General features: G+C 45.8%; 1 protein-coding gene across 4 annotated transcripts in view; it reads left to right on the top strand.

Moving 5' to 3' along the window:
* The window catches only part of Pip5k1b (phosphatidylinositol-4-phosphate 5-kinase type 1 beta), a 257,063-nt gene extending 237,362 nt beyond the window's left edge, over positions 1 to 19,701 (top strand). For all 4 annotated transcript variants that reach the window (XM_050158598.1, XM_050158605.1, XM_050158582.1 and 1 more), the window contains 2 exons: positions 6,446 to 6,563; positions 19,022 to 19,701. In XM_050158598.1, coding sequence (XP_050014555.1) covers positions 6,446 to 6,563; positions 19,022 to 19,024 — 121 coding nt within the window. In that variant the 3' untranslated portion in view covers positions 19,025 to 19,701. The remainder of the gene's footprint in view (positions 1 to 6,445; positions 6,564 to 19,021) is intronic.
* Positions 19,702 to 22,674: the final 2,973 nt, after the last annotated feature.

Raw genomic sequence — 22,674 nt, 5'->3', positions numbered from 1 at the left:
TTTTCCTTTTTTTTTTTTTTTTTTTTTGGTTTTTCGAGACAGGGTTTCTCTGTGGCTTTGGAGCCTGTCCTGGAACTAGCTCTTGTAGACCAGGCTGGCCTCGAACTCCCAAAGATCCGCCTGCCTCTGCCTCCCCAGTGCTGGGATTAAAGGCGTGCGCCACCACCGCCCGGCTGAGTCAGCTGCTTTTCAAATCTCACGTGTGCAATGCACTGGTAGTAACTGTGACCTCTGTGCTGTGAACTGGGCGTCTAAAACATGCTCGTCTGGCATAGCCAAACTTAAAAAAAAAATCTGACCAGCATCGTTCCCGCCTGTTTCCTCCCGTAAAATTCTGTACCTATGTGAACTCAATTCTGTATTTTTTTTCTTCTATGTCTGTCTTATTTCACTGTACATAATGTCCAGTAAATCTATTTGTGTCAATATAAATGGCACGATTCCCTTCTTTTCCAAGGCTATATAGTGTTCCATAGTATATATGTGTACAGTGTTTGTATATGTGTCTGTGTGTGTGGTGTGCACGCGCGCACATGTGCATGTATCCATCAATGACATTTAAAAAGTTCTCCCTGCTTTTTTTTGAAAGTTTGCTCTGTTGGCGACCTAGCCATGTCTGAACTATTTACCAGCTTGCCTTTTGCTTTTAATATAGTACCTGCAATGAAGTAGGCTATCAATGTATATTTGAATGGTGTATTGTTTTATAAATAAAAAGGTAGGGGCTGGAGAGATGGCTCAGTGGTTAAGAGCACTCACTGCTCTTCCAGAGGTCCTGAGTTCAATTCCCAGCAACCACATGGTGGCTCACAGCCATCTATAATGAGATCTGGTGCCCTCTTCTGGCATGCGGGCATACATGGAGGCAGAGTGTTGTATACATAATAAATAAATAAATCTTTTTTAAAAATTAAATAAATAAATAAAAAGGTAGAATCAGATTTTTTTTAGTGCTGATAGTTCATTATTAAAATATAATTTGGGGAGTGGTTAGTTGTTTTGTTATTAAGATAAGTCTCACTCTGTAGTCAAGGCCAACCCCAAACCCAGTACCTAATCAGTCTAGCCTTGAACTCCTGGCAATTCTCCTGCCTCCTCCTCAGGAAGTTCCCTTCTGCCTCTCCCTCCTGCTGACTCCAAGGTCATAAAACTAACGTCTCTCTGCCTGCTTTGGGGGAGCTGGTCATTTCCTTTTGTGCATCTCGCCTATGATCTATCCCAATTAACATTTCTCTGTCAGGAGTTTCTCTCATTTCTTTCTTGTTTTAACATCTACATACCCATTGTGAGGTAGATATGGAGGCCAATGGTAGAATGCTTACCTTGTCTGCCTGCAACTCTGGATTCAATTCCTGATATTTTTTTAATATTTATTTATTTATTATGTATACAATATTCTGTCTGTGTGTATGCCTGCAGGCCAGAAGAGGGCACCAGACCCCATTACAGATGGTTGTGAGCCACCATGTGGTTGCTGGGAATTGAACTCAGGACCTTTGGAAGAGCAGGCAATTCTCTTAACCTCTGAGCCATCTCTCCAGCCCTCAATTCCTGATGTTGTCAGAAACAGAAAATATCAACTCCTGCTCCTTTTGGGAAAGCCAAATACTTAAGATGTCATCCTGGACACTTTCTGTCACGTGTCTGTTTTTCTCCTGCTCTTTCTTTTTAACTGAACCATTATTGCTGGAACTTGGACTCTCTTGAAAAGGGCCGGGAGAAAGGGATGCTGATTCTGGCAGAGACTGGACGGATTGAGACTGAATGTGTTCCTTGTTGCTCCAGAGTCAGGCCTGGGTGACCCGTGTTTAAACAAGGTAGAGTTAAAGCTGGGAAGTACAAAGCACCTAACAAGAGGCTCAGCCTTAGCAGGGCCAGCTTATTATGTATAACATGATCATACGTACATATTTACATAACTACCAGCTTTAAACGGGCGTGTGCATGTGTGCTTCCTCGCTGGGCTGGGCTGGGCTGGGCTGCTAGAAAGACGGGTGAGAGAGAGATGGTGAGGTTCCCCGCAGGTTCCTTCCTCCAGCTTCTAGTCACACTGTGCTGGCTCCTCTCAGAGGGCAGCAGGCCCTCAGCTAGCTTGAGGCCAGCTCTCAGAGCAGCAGGCCCTTCCTGTTTCATTCTCTGTCTGTCTGTTGCAAACCCCAGCTTGGTGCTGTCTCTGCAGCAGGCTTTATGCCCGTAAACAGGGAGGTTACGCCAAGCTCTACAGCCACAGGCAGTCATCAATCAGTACTTGAGATTGCCCACTGTGCTGCACGCTGGCTGTCTCCTGGCCTAATAATAGCAGAAGTGGAGAAGGAAGAACAGCAGCCATACTCCTGATCGCAGAGCCCAAAAGACAGGAGCTGTCCGAAAGGCCACGCTCCCAGAGGCAGCAGTGGTTAGGAGTGTGGACAGCCGGTAGGTAGTGTGGATGTTGCAGCCACGGTCAAAGCCTCCCACGTTTCTGGGCCTTTGGGGTAACCCTGTAGACATTCCTCCTCACTCCGCCAGAGATCTCAGCATGCCCGGATTCAGTCATGGAGGGGGCACGAGCCTGCTGCACAGTGATAGCTCCCGGGCTATAAATGGGAAGTCTGGTGCCAGTTCCTAAGAAGAGCAACAGCCTCTGCCCTCCCCTGTCAGAGTAGGACTGGAGCTGGCATTTTGACCTTTGCTTCCCACCTGGGCATTGTGGGAACAAAAGCAGCATGTGGCTCTAAGACCAAATGAGGTTTGGCATCCAGCAAGTGAGTCCCAGCTGTATTTGTGGTTTTCCCTGCAAGGAGAGCTCTCTACCCACGGTGTTATCGGTTAGTGCTCCAGTAGCAAAGCTTTGAATACCAAAACAGGCATCCTGTCTAAGCACTCGTAATAAATCCATCCATGCAAAGAGACCTCATCAAAGGGCAAGGCACAGCCCCAGAGCTTCTCTCCTCTGTTCTTAATGAAAAGCCTTCCCTCGGGTCGGTCTGACTCTCACCCACATCGTGAGGCTTGGTCCCTTGCGCGGAGCTGTGAGATGGGCTGGCCAGCCCCTCTGTGGATGAGGAGCCCCAGGGTTCTGTGCCCAGGTGACGACTTGACCTGCATCGTGGCAGGGCATCACAGAAGCGGGGCTTTGGCTCAGACTCTGCCCTACCTTGGTGTCCTGTCCCCCCGCCCCAGTGCAGTCAGCTTTAAAAGACAGAAACTTTATAACACGCGCAGCCTAAAATGTGGCATGAATCTAAGCAAAAGTGAGGAGGGAGCCGGAGACCCCGCTGAGCCCGATAGTCTTGATGCCAGGAACATGGCCCAACAATCGTGACATGGAGCCCAGAGGCAAAACTATAACACTAACTCCCCATCGGCCTGGCACTAAATGGTATTTATATAGCCTCACTACTATAAACTCTGTGTGTTGGTTTTCTAATTTTGGAGGCAACTCGTGAAGGAAACAAGAAAATTCTAGTTATTGTTGTAAGATAAAATGTATTAGTAGCCATTATGAAATGGATGCAAATCTATTTTTTATGTGTCCAGTACAAAGTGAGATAAGGAAGATAAAGGGGGAGAAGGCAAAGACGAAGTAATGTGGGATGCTAACGGATATAGGATGTGCAGATGATGGAATTAAAACAGTTAAAAATATAATTTATAGTTACAAAATAAAATGCAGCCGGGCGGTGGTGGCGCACTCCTTTAATCCCAGCACTCGGGAGGCAGAGGCAGGCGGATCTCTGTGAGTTCGAGACCAGCCTGGTCTACAAGAGCTAGTTCCAGGACAGGCTCCAAAACCACAGAGAAACCCTGTCTTGAAAACAAAAATAAATAAATAAATAAATAATAAAATGCATAGAGCAGGTGTTGGAAAGAAACTCGGCGTTGGAGAGTTTGCATCCTCTCTGGGGAATCCTTGGCAGTTGAGTGTCTTTTCTTCCAAGGTTCATCAGCAGTATAAAGAGGGCTAGAGAGACTGCCCAGGGGTGACGAGCACTTGTTGCTCTTGCAGATTCCCAGCACCCACATGGCAGCTCACAACTGTCTATACCTCCAGTTCCAGGCAATCTGATGCCCTCTTCTGGCCTCTGAGGGCACCGGGCATGGACGTGTAAACAAAACACTCATACACATAAAATAAAAAGAAATCTAAAGAGTTCTCAGCAGAAAAGCTAAGAAGAGCGATGCTGCTGGGAACCCCTGGAAGAGCGTGGATTCGGGCGAGAGCTGTGGCTTCACACCCTGACTTCCCTATGCTGTGTGGTTCGTTATGCCGTTCCTCTTTTAATCGAGGCAGTGAGAAGACAGCTTTTAAAAGACCAAAACCGCGGCTGTGGCGAGGTCCATCTGTTCCCCGAACACATGTGCCTGTGAAAACGAGCCGTAAAAACACTCATTAGGTCAGCAAACAGAAATCAGTGTTCCGGGCTTTAATTATTGATATACGGTTTCAACGGTCCAGCCAAGCTAAGGCTCTGTGTGAAGCCAAACTGATGTCACTTGGCAGACAGACGACAGCCCCTGTGGCATCAAAGCGCCCTGAATGTCCACTGCCAAAAGGACCGTGATGAGATGGATTCCCCTGCAGCTCGCTCATCTGTGAGAAGCTTATGACTTATCAGGAGCAGAGTGGCAGGCGGTCCCGGGACCCCCTAGGCTTTTACAAGACAAAAGCAGAACCAGGAGGATGCAGTTTCCTGTGCAGCTCGTGGTACGTGAGAGGTCTCCGGCCCTCAGAAGCTCTAGATGGAGGGTACATTGGCAGAACTCAATGGTACAGAACCCGGGCACGCTGCCAGACTCTGAAACCCGGTCACATAGCGTCTCTTCTAAAATAGATCTTCCCTCCCTGTTAGTCCAAGAAAGGGTGGGCCCTCTGGCCCTGCCACTAGATCCTGAGGGCCTTTTTCCCAAGACCGATACCCTCACTTAGAAAGGACTCCTAAGACGAACGTAGGAAATTCACAGGCTGAGAAACTATAAATTGATTACAAATAAAGGGATGCCTGGGAAATCAACAGTGCAGTTTAAAAAAAAAAAAATAGCAATTTCCCAGTGAGCATTCTCTTACTCCACACACTCCACGGCATTGGGGTGAAATCTTTTGGGGCCTGGATCTTCTTTTTTCTGTGTGAGGCATCTTTGAGGGATAAAACAATTTGCTATAAGCTATAGATACATTGACTTAACTTGGGCTTTCTTCTTACATTATCTCTTTATACTTCATAATACATTTTATTATTTTTAGCTGGCAGTTGACACATATTCATACAGGTTACCCAGGAAGACCACAAATGGAATTTCTTACACCTGCATGATCAGACACACTACCATCCTCTTGGCTTGCTATTTCCAATGTTCTATTCTTGAAAACCATGGGAAACTTCTGCTGGGTAAAAGCATCGCTTTTATTTCAGATGCAGAAGGATGATTGCACGTTCCTGGCTGATACCCAATTTAAATATAGCAAAACAGGCTAGTTCAGCCAAGGATAGTAGTATATGCCTTTAATCCCAACACTCAGGAGGCATAGGCAACCAGGTCTCTATGAGTTTGAGGCCTGCCTTGTCTACATAGTGAGTTTCAGGACAGTTGGACTACGTAGAAAAACCCTGGCTCAAAAAAAAAGAAAAAGAAAGAAAGAAAAGATGATTTAAGAAAAAAAAAAACAGAGCAGCTCCTTCATCAGTGGATACTGGATGTGTAATGCCACAATAAAGCAATGCCAGCTATCCGTGTTGTTCAGGCTTTTATTGTTTCCCTGGGTGGTCCTCATAAGGTATCCTCCTAGAGTACGTAATAGCACTCCATGTTGTTCCAACTGTGGTCCTTGGAGCAACCCGGCATGAGCATCACCTGGGGCTTGGTCAGAATGTAGTTCATGGCCTCCACACTAGACCCTCTGGTTCAGAAGATCCTAGAAGCTGCCTTGTGACCAGCCCTTCAGGGACTTTGGTATACACTGAAGCCTGAGAACCATGGAAGCCATTGAACCTTTCAGGCCCAAAAACAGGATGAAAAGAAATGGAGGAGGGAGGAACGGTGGGACGCAGGAGGGCTTTTTGTAAACTAGCAATGGATGGATGGATGAAAGGAGCACAGCGATCAGAAGTGAAAACCAGACACTCAAGACCAGAGATTCCAGAGCGTCTACATCCACAGGACCCTTGGTTTGCAAGATGGGACCCTCAGATCACTTCCTGCGAATACTGTGAACTGTCATATGCGGGGGGCGGGAGAAAAGATGTTATTAGTAAAATTGTATTTAAAGTAAAAAAAAATACTTATTACTAAAATATTTTTTTAATTTAAACCTAAATGGCCACATTTTCAGGGTGACTCACAAAAAAGAAAAAGAAAAAAAATCAACCCAAAATTCACCACTTCAGCCTCTTTAACCATAGCTTGGGGCATGTCCTTGGATCTGTTCTATAGGCCACAAACTCATTATTCATCTCTGTCTTTCCAGCAAAGGGTTACCTTCCAGTTCAACCTTCACCTTGGAAGAGGGGACCATCTACCTGACTGCTGAGCCAAACTCCCTGGAAATGCAGGACGACAACGCCTCAGTGCTGGATGTCTATTTAGTGAGTGACGTTCTTCTGTTCTTCTCACAGCCCTCCTTAGCGTACAGAATACGAAGTTGTGTAAAGCCAACCATGCTTGGGGATTTTAGAGAAATGGTTGCCTCCTGTCCCTTCTACAGATGACGAGTCTTCCCAAGCTGTTTTCCTCCCCCATAGTTTGTTAGAATGTTGGTAACAGGTTAATTGTTGTTTTAAGTTCAGCACAGTAGCTGCGCTCTCTACCTTTGTTTCGCCAGCGACTGCAACTCTGCGGTTACTGGCTGCCTTTTCTAGCAACAGCCTGGCTGCTCAGACTGCAGCCTGGCAGGAATTCTGTTCCCGCAGCCACAGGCTCTGTCACTGTTGCTAACGGTAGCTTTAGCTAAATCTCTGTTGTTCTATGCATAAATAAGACTCGGGACTCAAAGGCTGGGGTGAAAACCTACTAGCTCAGAGAGGCTGAGTAGCAAAAAGCTAACCTTCCTTCCTTGCTGGGTCTCCAAAAGACCCCATGCTTTGACTCTGCCAAACCAGAAAAACCTGTGCCACTCAACCTTCCCAACCACTTCCTGTGGCTCCCATCTCTCCCAGATGCCCTCTGATGCTCTATGGTTACTTTCTGTCAACCAACTGCTAACTCAGCCTCCTGACCCGGGGCTAATTTTATTTAATTAATGCAAATGCAAATTTGGGGTCCACAGTGTGATTGACTATCCCCCCAACAGTTAAGACTAACTCAACAGATCTAACCAGAGGACAAATCTCATGAAGTGAAGGCAAAGCTGAGGGGGCCTTGATTTCATCCCAACAAAGTAAGCTTGCCCTTTGACTCAAGCGGTGCCCTGATGCTTGAATCTTCTTTATTTTGGCATTACCTCTGTGATAAAGCAGTAGGCTGGATGGCAGAGAAATGGGATCTGGGAAGAACTCAAATTCAGAACTGAAGAGTTGTCAGATGACACCGTGCAGGGTTGTCACTAACCAGCTGTGTGAGATGGGCCTCACTTCACTCCATCAGCCCTTCGGACTGTCTGCTCTACCTTTGTTGATGGTTAGATGGTACAAGAAAAGTACCTTGGCAGGCTGGAAGCAGTGTTTGCCCTGCACATTGCATCCCGTCCATATCCTCCACGTGCTGTACGAACGCCCAGCATCACGTGAAGCAGGGAGGATGTTGAGGGGAATGGCAAGGTGTCATTTGGAATGCTGTGTTTTTAAGTTTAAATTCGAAAGGCCCGACAGCCTGTGGTTGGGTCTCCTCTGCCTATGCGGCCCCTCTTCCCCTGGCTTTTGTGATCCAGTCACACACCTCAGCATTCCTCCCACAAACCAAGCCTTGTCTCCCCGTCTTTGCTTTCTATTCTTGTCTGTGTACTCTTTCTCAGAGCCAACCCATGCTTGTTCCCTTGCTCCCTTCCTTCATAACTCAACTCAAACATCTTCCCATCTTAACCAACTCTGGGAAAGAGCAGCCCCAGCAACAGCAGCCATTGGGAAAGGTAGTCTTTAGAACCCCTAAATATTATTTTTTTTTTCTTTTTGAGACGGGATCTCTCTATGCAACCTGACTCTGCTGGAGTTCGTTCACTGTGTAGATCAGGCTGGCCTCACTCACAGACATCTGTCTGCCTCTGCCTCCCAAGAGCTGGGATTAAAGGCAAGTGCCTCTGTAGGCAGAAGTTTCTGTCCCACCCAGTTCCACAACCATTCAATCCCAAGAAACACACAGAGGCTTGTATTAATTATAAACTATTTGGACTGTAGTTCAGATTTATTACTAACTACCTCTTACAACTTAAGTTAACCCATAATTCTTGTCTCTGTTTAGCCATGTGGCTTGACACCTTTTCTTCTCAGTGGGTCATTCTCATCTTGTTTCTTCTGCTTCTGGATGACAACTGCATCTCTCCCTTTCCTCTTCTCAGAATTCCTAGTCTGGTTGCCCTGCCTTTACTTCCTGTCTGGCTACTGGCCAATCAGCATTTTATTAAACCAATACGGGTGACAAATCTTTACAGTGTACAAGAGCATTATCCCAAAGCATGCCACCACAACCAGATTTTTTTTCTGGTTATTCTTTAATGTTCTAGTACAACAATCCTCAAATCTGTTGCACTCAGGACCCCAGTACATCCTTGAAAATCACTGAGGACCCCAAAAATCACCGAGGGGGCAGGGTTATGCCTTCAAAATTAAAATATTAGCATTATTTTGTTTCCTGCATATTCCTAGCATCTCTGACTTAACAGGTGCTAGAGTGGGGGCTCCTGGCTTATCTGCCTATTTACAGCAACTTTTTTGTTTGGTATTATTGCTATTGTTTCTTGAGATAAAGTCTCAGTATGTAACTCAGGCTAGCCTCAAATATACAATCCTCCTGTCTCTGCCTCCCTGGTCCTGGGATTACAAAAGTTGCCTCACCACACTGGGATCATGTCTGTGTGAGCCTTTGCCACCTGGCTCCTAGTTTCATTTCCGGAAAGAATTCTACTGTGAATGTAGAAAAGGATGAGATGGGAAAGCACACAGCATGGGAGCGCTGCTGGTGGGAGAAGCCTTTGACCTAGGGGCCCCACATGGCTTTTCTAGGCTGTGAAGATATAGCCTCTTCACCTGTGGCCAAACCAGATGAGCGGTAAATTAAAGAGAGCTAGTTCCCTGGAGTCAGTGCCTGTCTCCGCTCCTCAGGGATCGCTGGCGATCGCCCTTCTTGGGCTTCAGTTTTCTCCTCCTCTATTAGATGGAATATTGACTGCTCTCTGAGACCCTGTGCATCTCTAACGGGCTGATTCATTCTGGATCACACCAGTTGCACAAGGATGGCTTTCCAGACAAGCTACGTTCTTCAAACTCGGTGGTTTCATCACCTCCTCTACCGCTAAGCTTCACTTAAACTCTAGGCCAATACATCTAGAACATTCCGCCCCATGAGCTTGTAGTTCTGGAACATGTTTTCTTGCTGGAAATATTTTTATGATTACTACTGTTATTTTGAACACTGTCCTAAATGTGAAAAGACTCAGATCGTTTCCTGCCCTTCGCTGTTTTCATTCGCCTCTACGTTATGGAAGAGTGATGAGAAAGAAAACCCAGTCTGGCCTGGGCAATTTCTCTCTCCTTTCTTTTTGACCTAATTCGGAAGCTTTGGATCACAGCCATTTTTATCCCAGCCATCTCTAATTGAATGACCCTTGAGGCAGCGTCTGTGATGACATTCTGTTTGGTGTTGCGGCCCAGTGAAAGCTGATGTCCCGTGTGGGGTTTTCCCCAGGAAGGTGCAATGTTTCTTTATTAGTCGTGACATCTTAATCCATTTTATGTCTAACTGGTCCACTAAGGATCTATATCCCTGTGAAAAATGCAGGTTTGAACCACATTGATTTGTGCATGTCAGATAACGTGGAATTTCTTTTTAGGGATCCACCCAAACTTGAGCCTGTGGGCAAAGGCAGCCTTGTGACTTTTCTCAGTAATCTGAACTGAAATTTAAAAAGATGGTTGACCTCTGAAGAGAGCTAACAGTTTCACCATCCATGTTCAGGCATTTGTTTCAGGTCCCACCCAAGCTTCCTCCCACACTGCTTCCCAGAGGCCCTTCACCCCCTCGCTGTGTACACCCCAGCGACTCATTTGTAAATATTCAAATCAAGGGAGGTGGCTTTTTAAGATGGCTTTATCCCAGTGACCAAAGATGTTCCCTATTGAATGCCGAGCTGATGAGATGCAGATTAGGGTATTGAAAAGAATACAACAGGGCTGAGTAGGCTGCATTGATTTAAAAAAAAAAAAAAAAAAGGGCACTTCTGCCATCTTCCTAACGGGATGGTCCCTGGTATTGTAAGACACCAGTGCCATGACTTCAGATCCTAAGGCAGCTTTTGCCTGATGCAGACCGCAATTGAATGTTGCTGGAAAGAGGAACAGCAAAAAGCCATTCCCACTGGAAAACGGAGTGGGAGAGAGCGCCCTTTCCTGGCTCCCTGGGAATGGGTTGTCAATGAGAGATGAAGGGACTGCGTTTTTAATAACACAGGAGTCTAAAGGACCGTGTCACCCACGAGCACCGGCTCTACGTGTGTCGCCCACGCCCTGAGTTATGCCCTGTCGCCTTTACACTTTTCGCATTAGCGTCCTCTCAATAGCATAGCCCGTATCTGTGGAAGTGCTTCTGCAAAATGGCTGAAGTGCAAAAATAGCTGCGCGTAAGAAACAGTTCAGCAATTTTTTTTAGCCACACCCATATTGGAGATTAGTGTACTGACAGGCGGCAGCCCGGGGACAGCCTGATCATTCGGTGTGTTGGGGGCGGTTAATGGTCCTCTTTGATCATGGGAAGACAGGTGACAAAGGAGTGTGAATGATTGAATTAACAGCTGCCACGCCATCATGGATGAGGCAAGACAAACACTCACCCAAATGAGGTCACAGGGGTCTTGGAAAATTCACAGGAGGTTTTGGCAAAAGAAGCTGCCTGTCTGAGTTTGAATCCTTAGGCTTGGAAAGAAATGACCCCTGCAATAGCCGCACAGCCGTGGCTGGGTCTCTTTAATCATTCCTTGCTTACGCCAGTGTGGGCGGCCCCAGGGGGTGTTGATGGGAACCGGTGGCATTTCCACTGCCACTCTGGATGGAGCTGGAGTCCCAGCAACCCAGGTACTGTTCACATAGCCAGTGGTGTTTCGTGAGCGCTTCAATGGAGACCAGGCACACAGCTCCTCAGGTTGGAAGCACTGCACGAAAGCCCCTTCCCGTTTGTCCCATGCTTGCACTGTGGGAATTGAGATTTCGGGAAGAATAAAATAGGGCCCTTAGCCCCAAGTGCTTGACTCCTTAAGAGATTTGACTAAATGATGTTTTTAAGACTCAATGGAAGAGCTGGGGTAGGGGGTGCATGCAGACGTGGTGGCGCACACCTTTGATTCCAGTGCTCAGAAGGCAGAGGTAGGCAAGAGCTCTCTGAGTTCGAGACTAGCCTGGTCTACATAGCAAGTTCCAGGTTAGCCAAAGCTGTGTAATGACACCTTGACTGAAAAATTAAAATCAAATAAAAACAAAATAAAGGATGTCCTTGCATGTGTGCCTGCACACTCACAGGTGACGGCTGTTCTTGAGATGGGATGATGTATGATTCAGGTAAGAAGCAACCAGTCTGTCTAGATTAGGTGGCCAATCACAGGAATTTTTTTGTTTTTGTTTTTTTGTTTTTAGCAGATAGCATTTAACTGCTGCGCTAAATTAGAATCGGAGCTGCAGTTACAGGGATGCACGGGTTTTCCAGCTCCACTAGGCTAAGTTTCAATGCCTCTTTGCAGGGCTGTGGCAAAGGGGTCTCTTTGAAACGTCCTGGCCGCAGTGGCCTTACAGCCCAGTTTGGCTCCCACCTTTGAAACTAGCTCTGTTCTTGTATTCACACGAGACCATCCATGGGTGGCCCAGCTGTTTTCCTTTTCTTTGCCTCTCTCTTTGTCCCCGTCCTTCTGGCTGCTGCTTCTCTTTTTCAGTCTGTCCCTGTCCCCTGCCTGGTCTTAGGAAGCCAGTGTTTACTTGACTCCTAAGGTTCTCCAGCCATTGAGAATGAAATGTCTGAGAGGACTTTGTTGACTCCGCAAGGGAGGCCTTATCTGCTCTGAGGAGTGGATGGGGGGTGAAATGGGGAAGGGGGAGGGGGAGAAGGGGAAATGGGGTTGGTATATAAAATGAAAACAAAATTTTTAAATAAAAAAAAAAAAGAAGCTATATCTGAGAGGAAGCCACCGCTTCTGGTATGAACTTGATATCTTCCAGGCTCAGAACCTGAAAATGGCAGAATCATGCCAAGCTAGACCTTGTGAGCACTCCATGTCACACCCTTGGGCCTGGTGAACTCAACTTCATACAGATTTCCTCCCGGGTCTCTGGAGTGTAAGAGGAGGGTGCGTAAGGTCCATCTCTATAATAAAATACAGGAGCTGGAGAGATGGTTCAGTGGTTAAGAGCACTGGCTGGCTGCTCTTCTAAATGGCCAGGGTTCAATTCCCATCACCCACAAGGCAGCTCATGACTGTTGCTCCAGTTCTAGGGGATTTGGTGCCCTCTTGTGGCACCAGGCATGCACGTCATGCACAGATAGGCATGCAGGCAAATATGTATACATGTAAGTTAATGAAATATATTTTTAAAATATAAACAAACTGATCGCACATGGTTATACACAGGGAGGAGTCTGGGGCGGGGGGGGTTCCTGAGGGCCTGGCTTCCTCTCATTGTATCTGCCTATGTTAGTCTCCTTTTGTAAGGAGTTGCCACAACGTGGGTGGCTTAAGCAACACAAATGTGTCATCTCCTAGAGGTCAGGGGTCTGAATGAAAACTTCCCACAGTGCCTTGCTCCCGGTGAAGGTGCCATAGAGAAATGCCTGCCTGTGCTTGCAGCCTCTGATAGCTTCACATGTTTCCTGGCAGGGTTTTTCTGTTTTGTTTTGTTTTGTTTTACGATTTTTCAAGACAGAGTTTCTCTGTGTAGCCTTTGCTATCCTGGAACTCGCTCTGTAGACCATGCTGGTCTCGAACTCACAGATCTGCCTGCCTCTGCCTCTCAAGTGCTGGGATTAAAGGAGTGTACCATCACCACCCAGCATGTTTCCTGGAAGTCTTAAACCTGCACAGTGCCCTCCTCCTCAGCTCCAGGGTCACCCAGCCTTCCTTATAACCCTGTGTGGCTCTCTTCTTCTTAGTCATTGAATTTAGGTCTACTTCAATCCAGTGTGTCCTTAACCACTTACATATGAGAAGACCCTGGGTAAGGTGACTTTCTAAGGTCATGAGTAGACAGGAATTTTCAGGGCCTTCCATTCAGCCTGATACACAGACCTTCTATCTAGCCTCTTTTTTTCCTTGGCTAATAGCTGGGAGGTTGGGTGGATGTTTCCAAGTTATTTTGGATCCTCACAAAAAGGTGTTGGATAAATGACTGTGTAAAAAGACTCATCTTAGGATGTGCAATGTGTGTTTCGATCAATTCCCTGGGGGTGGACCACAGCATTGGTATTGTTGGAAGCTCCCTGCATCCAGGAAGCTCAATTCCAGGGTCCTTCAGCTCTGAGTGACCTGTCATTCTCCTGTGCCAGTATAAAGAAGAGCTGTGTCACTCCTAAGGACCCCCTTTCTCAGACCTAATTAGAATCAAATGCACTCTGATTCAGAAAGCAAACCCCTATGAATGACAGCAAACCCTCTGCTGCCACCTACTGGTTAAAAGGCAGCTCTGCCCGTGGAGGATAGGGAATGACTGACTGAAGGTTGAGTGAGTAGGAACTCAATGTATAACTGCTGCACTTGAATGTATCCTTCCAGCACAGTGCATGCTAGTTCAGCAGGCAGCAGAGTCTTCGGGCATCAAAGGAAGCTCGCACCAGAGACCCAGCATCTGCCACCTTTCAAGTTGGCCTGGAGGCGACCATTAGAACTATGCACCCCAGAGAGGAGAGGCTCATCCCCCCCCACCCCATCCAAGCGTGCCCTTCTCATCCATCAAGGCCAGTTCCCCTTGAGTCTCTTTGAAAGCCACCCCTTGGCGCTTTAATTCAGCATGGAAAATGCTGCTTCTGCAGCGCAGACATCAACTGTAACAAAGTATCAACAAACACCCAGTGCTAAAGGCTCTTCTTACTGTCTCTAAACGACCCTGGTTTACAGGCTGCTGAAATGACAGTAGGACTCACTCTGGCACCAGAAGTCCCCTGTAGGATTATCAGGATGCTTAAACCATTGATGCCCCACAGCATCTCTCCGCCCTTTGGAAACGAATTAATGAAGCAGCAATCGGTGTTAAAATATTGCTGCTGAACTAACAGTTTTGAAATGAGAGACCTTGATCTCAGTCTGTCTTCTGAGATGTGGGACATGATGGCAGCTTCTCTGCCGTCTACCTGCTGCAGGAACAGGGCTCTTTGATGGAGCACTGGAGGTTGGCAGGAAGCCTGACAAGCCACAAGTTTTGACTAACCCTCGGGAATTCCATCAGTGACATTCTACCAGATTAGACCCAAATGGATGTCTTCATCCAAAATGTGCACATCCTTGCAGAACAGCGGCAATATCCCCACCTTCTGCACCGGTGCTTCTCAGATGAGGTCTGCAGGCCCTGGTCCTTGGAGAAGAACAACTGCCCTTCTGGGCATGAATCCTAATAGTTAAAGAAAGGGGAGCTTATTTGGGGCATTGTTTTCAGCCCATAGTTGCTTGACTTGGTTGCATTGGGTCCCTGTGTAACAGTCCATCATAAGAATGTATGTGTCAGGGTCCCTCACCTCATGGCTCAGGGTCCCCATATCCTTTTCAAGGCCCCATGATGTTATCAACTCAAAGACAACTGTTACCTCAAAGAGAATAAAAGATAGTTTATTCTAGAGTCAAATATGGGAGAGCAAGAGACCCCAAATTCCATGTTTGAATGTGGACGCAATTCCCTGAGGTTTCTATAGTAACAGAAAAATGTTATGAATCAAGACACTTTTAAAATGCATTGAAGTAACATCAGAGAGGTGAGTCACAGCCAAACAGAGAAATCTCTCTATCTGCATCTGATGCTGTTTGATGACAATCTTAGCTTTGGGGTTTGGTGGAAGCTCTTGGTCTGCCACTACATGCCAGCAGGTTATCTGGTAGTACCAGGATGTTAGTTTAAGAGGGAATTATATAAGGAATGGCTATGTAGACTAAAGATACTCTGAGATGAGCTGTAATTAGTCTCTGGACTTGCATCCTTCCTACCTCTCCACGTCTCTAACAGTTCTATTGAGTCTTTGCTGGTACAGTTTGTCTCATTTACAGCTTCCTCCTGCTAGACCTCAGGGTTGCACTGCCCCAACAGAACCACCAGCTAGAGCACAGAGGAGGCAGAGACAGGCAGAGCTCTGTGAGCTGGAGATTAGCTTGGTCTACATAGTGAGAGCCTGTCTCAAAATATACATACATCTGTACATTCATACATACACTCATACATACATACATACATACATACCATAGTTCTTCCAGCTGTGAAGTTTTATACATGTGAGATTCTATTCCATTGCCCTGTTGTGTCCTGATTTCTACAGCACTAATGTATGTATTTATTATGCCTAGAAAAATGGTGAGCCTTTGGGCTCCTGCTACTGTTAAAACCCAACACAAAGAGAAACCCAACTATACTTCAGCCCAGGTGATCATGCCTCATGAAATAACATCTAGTGACAAAAGTATACAAGTAAAATAAAATGGGGGCTGGAGAGATGGCTCAGAGATTAAGAGCATTGCCTGCTCTACCAAGGTCCTGAGTTCAATTCCCAGCAACCACATGGTGGCTCGCAACCATCTGTAATGGGGTCTGGTGCCCTCTTCTGGCCTGCAGGCATAGACACAGAATATTGTATACATAATAAATAAATAAATATTTTTAAAAAATGTACCAAGTGTAAATTTTAACATAATTCCTTTATAGATTCTTTGAGAATTTTACATCATGCATCCCAATTCTGCTTATCTCTCAGTGCCCCCATATCTATCCTTCACCCTTGCAACATCCCCCCAAAAGAAAAACTTTTAAAATAAAACAAAATAAAAAACCAACAACAACAGCAAAACCTCTTCACTTCTCCATCGTTCCTGCCTCTCTAACACACTTCAGTCATCTTTTGCTTTGCTTGCTTGCTTGCTTGCTTGCTTTTTCTAGACAGGATTTCTCTGTAGCTTTGGAGCCTGTCCTGGAACTTGCTCTGTAGACTGCTGGCCTCTAACTCACAAAGATCCACCTATCTCTGCTTCCCAAGTGCTGGGTTAAAGGCATGTACCACCACTGCCCAGCGGCCTCTGGTTTCTAATACACCATGATCATTGAACCCTCGCCAAAACTGGATATCCAGAGTCCACCCTGAGTCACAGAGACTCTTTTTATCCTACATTCCTATATCCTATCTAAATGATGACAAAAATCTGTAACCCACCAAATGACCAAAAAACCACCCACCCCACCTCTTGGGAATGTGGGCATTGTGTTCTCTCAACTGCTTCCTGTTGTCTGGGGGCGGCAGCATCTTTAGTAGGCCCTCTGCTAAATTGAGACGTTGTTCAAGTCCTGGGAAAACTAATTGTACCATTGTTGTCAGTCTCCGAGATGTTCCCATAAATAGGGATCAGTATATATGTCACCTGTCTTGTAGGTTCTCTTGATTTATTTCTTTATGTCTGTAGTCAAGATTTTCAGAATGTCTCCTTGCCCCCCACATCAAACCTGATCTCTATTAACCTTGAAGGAGTCTATAGCCTTTCATTTCTTGTGGAAACAAAAGCATAACCTCTCCCCCAACACAATACATTTTCTGAATTCCATTTTAAAGTTAAGGCATCCCTAAAGTGTCTAGGCTCGTTTAATTCAGCAGTCCCTTTTGCAATCCAATGTTTCTCAGCAGCTTTCATTCACTCATCAAGACCCAGTCTAGTTTAGACTCATAAGAGGAAAAAATGACTGGGAGATGGTTAGCACTGAAGAGGCAGAGATAGTGAGTTCAAGGCCAGCCTGGTCTACAAAGCGAATTCCAGAACAGCTAGAGCTGTTATACAGAGAAACTCTGTCTCAAGAAACAGAAAGAAAGAAAGAAAGAAAGAAAGAAAGAAAGAAAGAAAGAAAGAAAGAAGAAAAGGAAGGAGGAGGAATGGACTATAAAGCCAAACATTGAGGGCTACAAACAGCTCAGTGTTAGAGCTCTTGCTTAACATGCTTGAGTCCTTGGGTTCGAGTCCCAGTCCCAGAAAAAGAAAAGAAGTAAATGTATAAAACTTCAATAGGGACAGACTATGTGATGAATGTTGATTATTTATTGCCAGATGGTATTTCCCTTGACATACTTTTCCCTCCCCAAAAGTTACATTTCAAACTCTTTATTCCAAGTTGGGTTTTTGTTTTATTTTGTTTTGTTTTGTTTGTTTCCTTTGAAGGTATTGGATAGTACCATGGCTATGACCTCAGCTCTACCCTCTCCACTGTATGCTTTGTTTTGATTCTGAGGCTCAAACTCAAGGCCTCACAAATGTTAAGCATATACTTTGATCGCAAAGTTACATCCCCAGTCCTAATTTTGTTTCTTTATGTGTACACATATAACATGTGTTGCTTCTATAATCAGCATATGAGCTTGCAAAATGGAGTAATGCAAGAGCCCATAGGGAAGAAAATGTCACTTCCAAGTCTAAAAGCAAAGATATGGGGAAGTAGTAAAATAGTTCCCACAGTAGTGTGCAACAGTGACAGACAGGATAGTGTGTGTGTGTGTGTGTGTGTGTGTGTGTGAGAGAGAGAGAGAGAGAGAGAGAGAGAGAGAGAGAGAGAGAGAGAGAGAGAGAGAGAGAGGAGACTGAGGCAGGAGGCTCACTTGAGCCTGGATTTCACTGCCAACCTGATAGCACAGTAAAACCTCCATCACTAAAAAGGAAGGAGGGAGCCGGGCGGTGGTGGCTCACGCCTTTAATCCCAACACTCAGGAGGCAGAGGCAGGTGGATCTCTGTGAGTTTTAGGCCAGCCTGGTCTACAAGAGTGCCAGGACAGGCTCCAAAGCTACAGAGACAGAGAAACCCTGTCTCGAAAAACCAAAAAAAAAAAAAAAAAAAAAAAGCTACAGAGAAACCCTGTCTTAGGGAAAAAAGGAAGGAGGGAGGAGGCTCCAGGGGTTAGTTTTTCCTCTCCTCTCATCCAAGTACTAACTGGGCTTGACTCTGCTTAGCTTCCAAGGTCAGACAGTCTTAGGTGTCTTCAGGGTGGTATGGTCATCGGCTGTTATTCCTATTCTATAGAAGAAACAGGACGTAAAGGCTGGCAGACGTACATATGCTATATGACCTAAATAACTATTGAAATGGAATCCCCACATGTGCCGTTACACCCTTCACGGACGGCACGGCTGCCTCTGCTTCCTTTGCTCACTTTGTCCATTGTCTTGCTTTGCTTTCGGTCAGCCTTTCATGTAGCTCAGGCTGGCCTCAAATTCACTAGATAGCTGAGGGTGACCTTGAATTCTTGCCTGGCTCTGCTTTTAAACAGCATTTCAGGCTAGACATCCGATGGCTTGTTGTACTGCTGGCCATGAGGATATTGATTGGAAATGTGCATAGCATTCATGAGTACAGGACTGCATTCAAGTTGTTGTACTGTCTGGCTTTAGGTCTCACATATCCTCCCTGTGCCCTGAGAAGGCCAAGTGGGTCTTAATATTACTTCATTCTAAGGCCCCAGCATCAGTGCTGTGATGTAACTGGGGCTTGATCTTCATGAACTTTGGATAATTAACATGTCACAGGCTCCCAAAGAAGCATACGATATCCTAAGAAAATCCCAAACCGAATGCATGCTTTTCCAAGTGCAAGTTACCCGGAGAAATAACAATGTAAGGTACCACTTAGAGGCAGGGGTTACAAACTGATGTTAAAAGAATCTCACATCTGCTTCTTTCCTTCTATTCTTCCTCCAGTAAGTGAAAGTCGTAACCACCTAAGCACATGGATGGGACCTGATCACAGCTGTGGGGGAGAATCTTCCCCACTACAGAATTCTCCTGAGGAACTGAACTGAGCCCCAGCACCCACAGTAAGACTCATCTGGACCTTGGAGCTCATGAGATGCCGAGGGAGCCTTGGTCCGTGGCTGATCGCAGGTGGATATGAGAACCCCACACTGTTCCGTGGCTGCTGCTGCTTGCTGACTGTGAAGAACTGCATGAACTATACTTAAGCTGCTTTTCTATACCATTGCCAATCACCTCTCTGGACGGGGAAGTGCTATTTTCCTAGCGGCTCTCGCTTTGTTCCATTCTGCATGCACATAATGATGACACATAAGCAACATGTGGAATCTGCTTCCGTGTTTTTTTTTAAAAAATCCACCCATGCAAAATGATAATTAAGATATAAATCCTCTCTCTTTGTTTGAGAAAATTCTAATCATAGCCCATGTCATTGAAAGGTTCAGTCTGTTTCCTTTAAAGATCAGTATAATAGGTCTGTCTTTACTTTATAGAAAGCTAGCTTCTATAAAGATTTTTTTTCACTGTTTACTAGTGAAATGAGAAAAGCAAAGCTATTTATAAAAGGCCTTATGTCATGTATATACATTGTCTTTGAAATATTTGTGATTTAGTTTATTGCTTGTAAAAGAGAAATTATATAATTTATTTAGTAAATACTATTGTAAACTATAGTTTTATTGAAAGAAATAAAATATTTTGTTCTCAATTGCGGTCATACATTGATTCCGATGACTTACAGTCTCCATCTCTGTGTGTGTGCGTATGTGCGTGTGCGTGTGTGTGTGCGTGTGTGTGTGTGTGTGTGTGTGTGTGTGTGTGTGTGTTGGGGATTTGGGTGATCAAACCTAGAGCTCTGTATATACTAGGCAAGGGCTCTACCACTAAACTATAACCTCAGCCCACATTAATTGATTGATTAATAGAACAAAAAAGTAAATCTTTTTACAGGAAATCACCCTAGTGTAGTAGTTTAAGAGTGGCATCCTTAGGCTCATATATTTAAACTCCTAGAGAGTGCCACTATCTGAAAGGATTAGGAGGTGTGGCCTTGTTGGGAGAAGTGTGTCACTGGGGGTGGGCTTTGAGATTTAAAAGCCCAAGCCAGGCCCAGTGGTTCTCTCTTCCTGCTGCCTGCGAATCTGAATGTAGAACTCTCAGCTCCTTCTCCAGCACCATGTCACCATGTCTAATCCCTGTGAAACTGTAAGCCAGCCCCAATTAAATGCCTTCCTTTATAAAAGTTTCCATGCGCACGTCATCTCTTCACATTAATAGAACATTGACCTGGCATAGATCTTCTGGAATCCTTAGTCAACTGAAGCTAATGACAGGTGGCAATGGAATAATAAAACTCCTAGTTCTAAGACAAGATCTACCTAATAGTAGATTCTGCTCAACTAATCCAGTGGACGTTCGGCAGTTCGGCAGACTTACATAGGTGGGTGGAGCTCTGTGAGTTCGAGGCCAATCATCATGCCCTGCTGTCACTCTTGTCATTTGAGACACCCCAAAGTGGCCTCACCCTTGCTATATAGCCAAGGATGGCATTGTAGATTGGGACTGCTGAGATCAACGGCACTTGCCCCTATGCCCAGCTAGAGGCAGCTTTTGGAGAAAGAAAAATCACTTCAAGAATGGTAAGATGACGGCTAGTGGTTGTGGTAGATGATGAGCTAGTGGTTGAGGAAAACCCCAAAGCATTAGACCACACACAGTGTGCGGCCCATTACAGTGTGAGCCTGCTCCTCCCTTTTAGAGTTTGAAGTCTCGGTCTTCCTTGCAAACTGACTTCTTTCATGCTAATCTTAGTATTTCCTGGCCCAGTTTGGATTCTCCTCATAGAGCACACAGAGCAGCCAGGTAGCTAAACAAGGAATCGCCCCAGGAGGAAACGCTGCAGATAATGCAAATCTGAAAGGGCATCTGCAGCCACTGAAAGTTTGACAGCAGAAGTCTTCCGCCATCGCCATAACAACTACACTTCCTGGTGAAGCATGGGGGCCCGAGAGAAATACCAGAGCACTCCTGTTTTCCTTGAGGGGACCCACCCAGGCCACTTAGCCTCTGACTAAGCCATTATACCTGCCAGTTGACACTCAAAAAAGCTCCAGCTGCCAGAATAGACTGATGTGGGAAGATCATATGTCTGTTGATTTCATTGGTTAATAAAGAAACTGTCTTGGCCCATTTGATAGGCCGGCCGTTAGGTAGGTGGAGTAGACAGAACAGAATGCTGGGAAGAAGGGAAGTGAGATCAGATGCCATGGAGCCAGATGCGATGAAGCTCCAGCCCAAGATGGACATACACTAGAATCTTCCTGGTAAGCCACCACCTCGTGGTGCTATACAGATTATTAGATATGGGTTAAAGCAAGATATGAGAGTTAGCCAGTAAGAGACTAGAACTAATGGGCCAAGCAGTGTTTAAATTAATAAAATTTATGTGTTGTTATTTCAGGGCATAAGCTAGCCAGGCGGCCAGGAGCCAGGCGGCAGGAACGCAGCCGCTGCTCTCACTACAATAGACCCCATAAACCAGAGGTCATAGAGCATGCGCAGAAAACCTAAGGGTTCTCAGCCTTCGATACACAGCGGGCCACATTTGGGACGATGAAGCAATCCTGACAATTGGACCTGCCTCCAGACAGACATGTGACTTGGTTACAGGACTCATAAAAGCTCCCCAGGTAATTCCAATCAGTGAAGGCAAGGTTCAGAGCCATGAACACATTTGCTGTGGATTTGACATCATTTTGTGGCTGTCAATTGGCCTTTTTTGTTGTGTCCTTTTTCTTTTGTTTTGTTTTAATTGAAGGTCCCTTATTGGTCCTGCTTCCATGAGTGGCCAGGATCAAGGCATTGGGGAGGGCAGAGGTGAGGCAGGGAGGGTCATTTCCATGATGTTCCATTGCCACACAGAACAAAACAGACAAGTTCAGAGTCACCACTGCTGTTCAAAGTGGGCAGCATGGGTTAGGGAGAGATGGGGCATAGGGGTGTCATTAAAAATAATACAGGCTCCCCCTAAACTAGATGCCTGGGGAGGGCCTCAGTCTGCGTCAACCTAAGAGCAAATCAGAACATCAAAAGCTATTTAGAACCTGGCTTTGTTGGCGCATGCCTTTTACCCCAGAACTCGGTTGGCTTGAACTCTATGAGTCTGGTCTACAGAGTTGCAGGACAGCCAGGGCTACATGGAGAAACCCTGATTTGAAAAACCAAAGTGGGGGAGCACTGTTAAGAAGGCCAGAACTATCAGGGATGGATAAAAGGAGGAGAAAGAGTCGGGGGGGGGGCATTTGTCAACTGGGGTAAAGGGATTGCCCACTCTTTGCTGGGAACCCGTAGCCCCTCCTATCTAGCAGAAAAGGGGCAGCCTGCAACACCCAAGAACAGGTTTGGGGATGCTCCATGCTCCAGGCAGGGGCTGAGGGCAGCTCACAAAAGGCTTGCCCTCCAGGGAGATTGACAACTGTCACCTGGTTTTTCTGGCAGGGTTCAGGGGTCCTTGACCTCCTCTTAGCAGTATGCTTATAATTCATGCTCGATCCCTGTCAACTCCTTTTTTTTTTTTTTTTTTTTTTTTTTTTTTTTTTTTT

Source organism: Alexandromys fortis, unplaced genomic scaffold (genome assembly GCF_014885135.2).
Source record: "Alexandromys fortis isolate MF-2015 unplaced genomic scaffold, M_Fortis_MF-2015_v1.1 scaffold_10, whole genome shotgun sequence".
Lineage (NCBI taxonomy): Eukaryota > Metazoa > Chordata > Mammalia > Rodentia > Cricetidae > Alexandromys > Alexandromys fortis.
The sequence above is the reverse complement of the archived record's forward strand: the minus strand, read 5'-3'. Positions and strand labels throughout refer to the sequence as shown.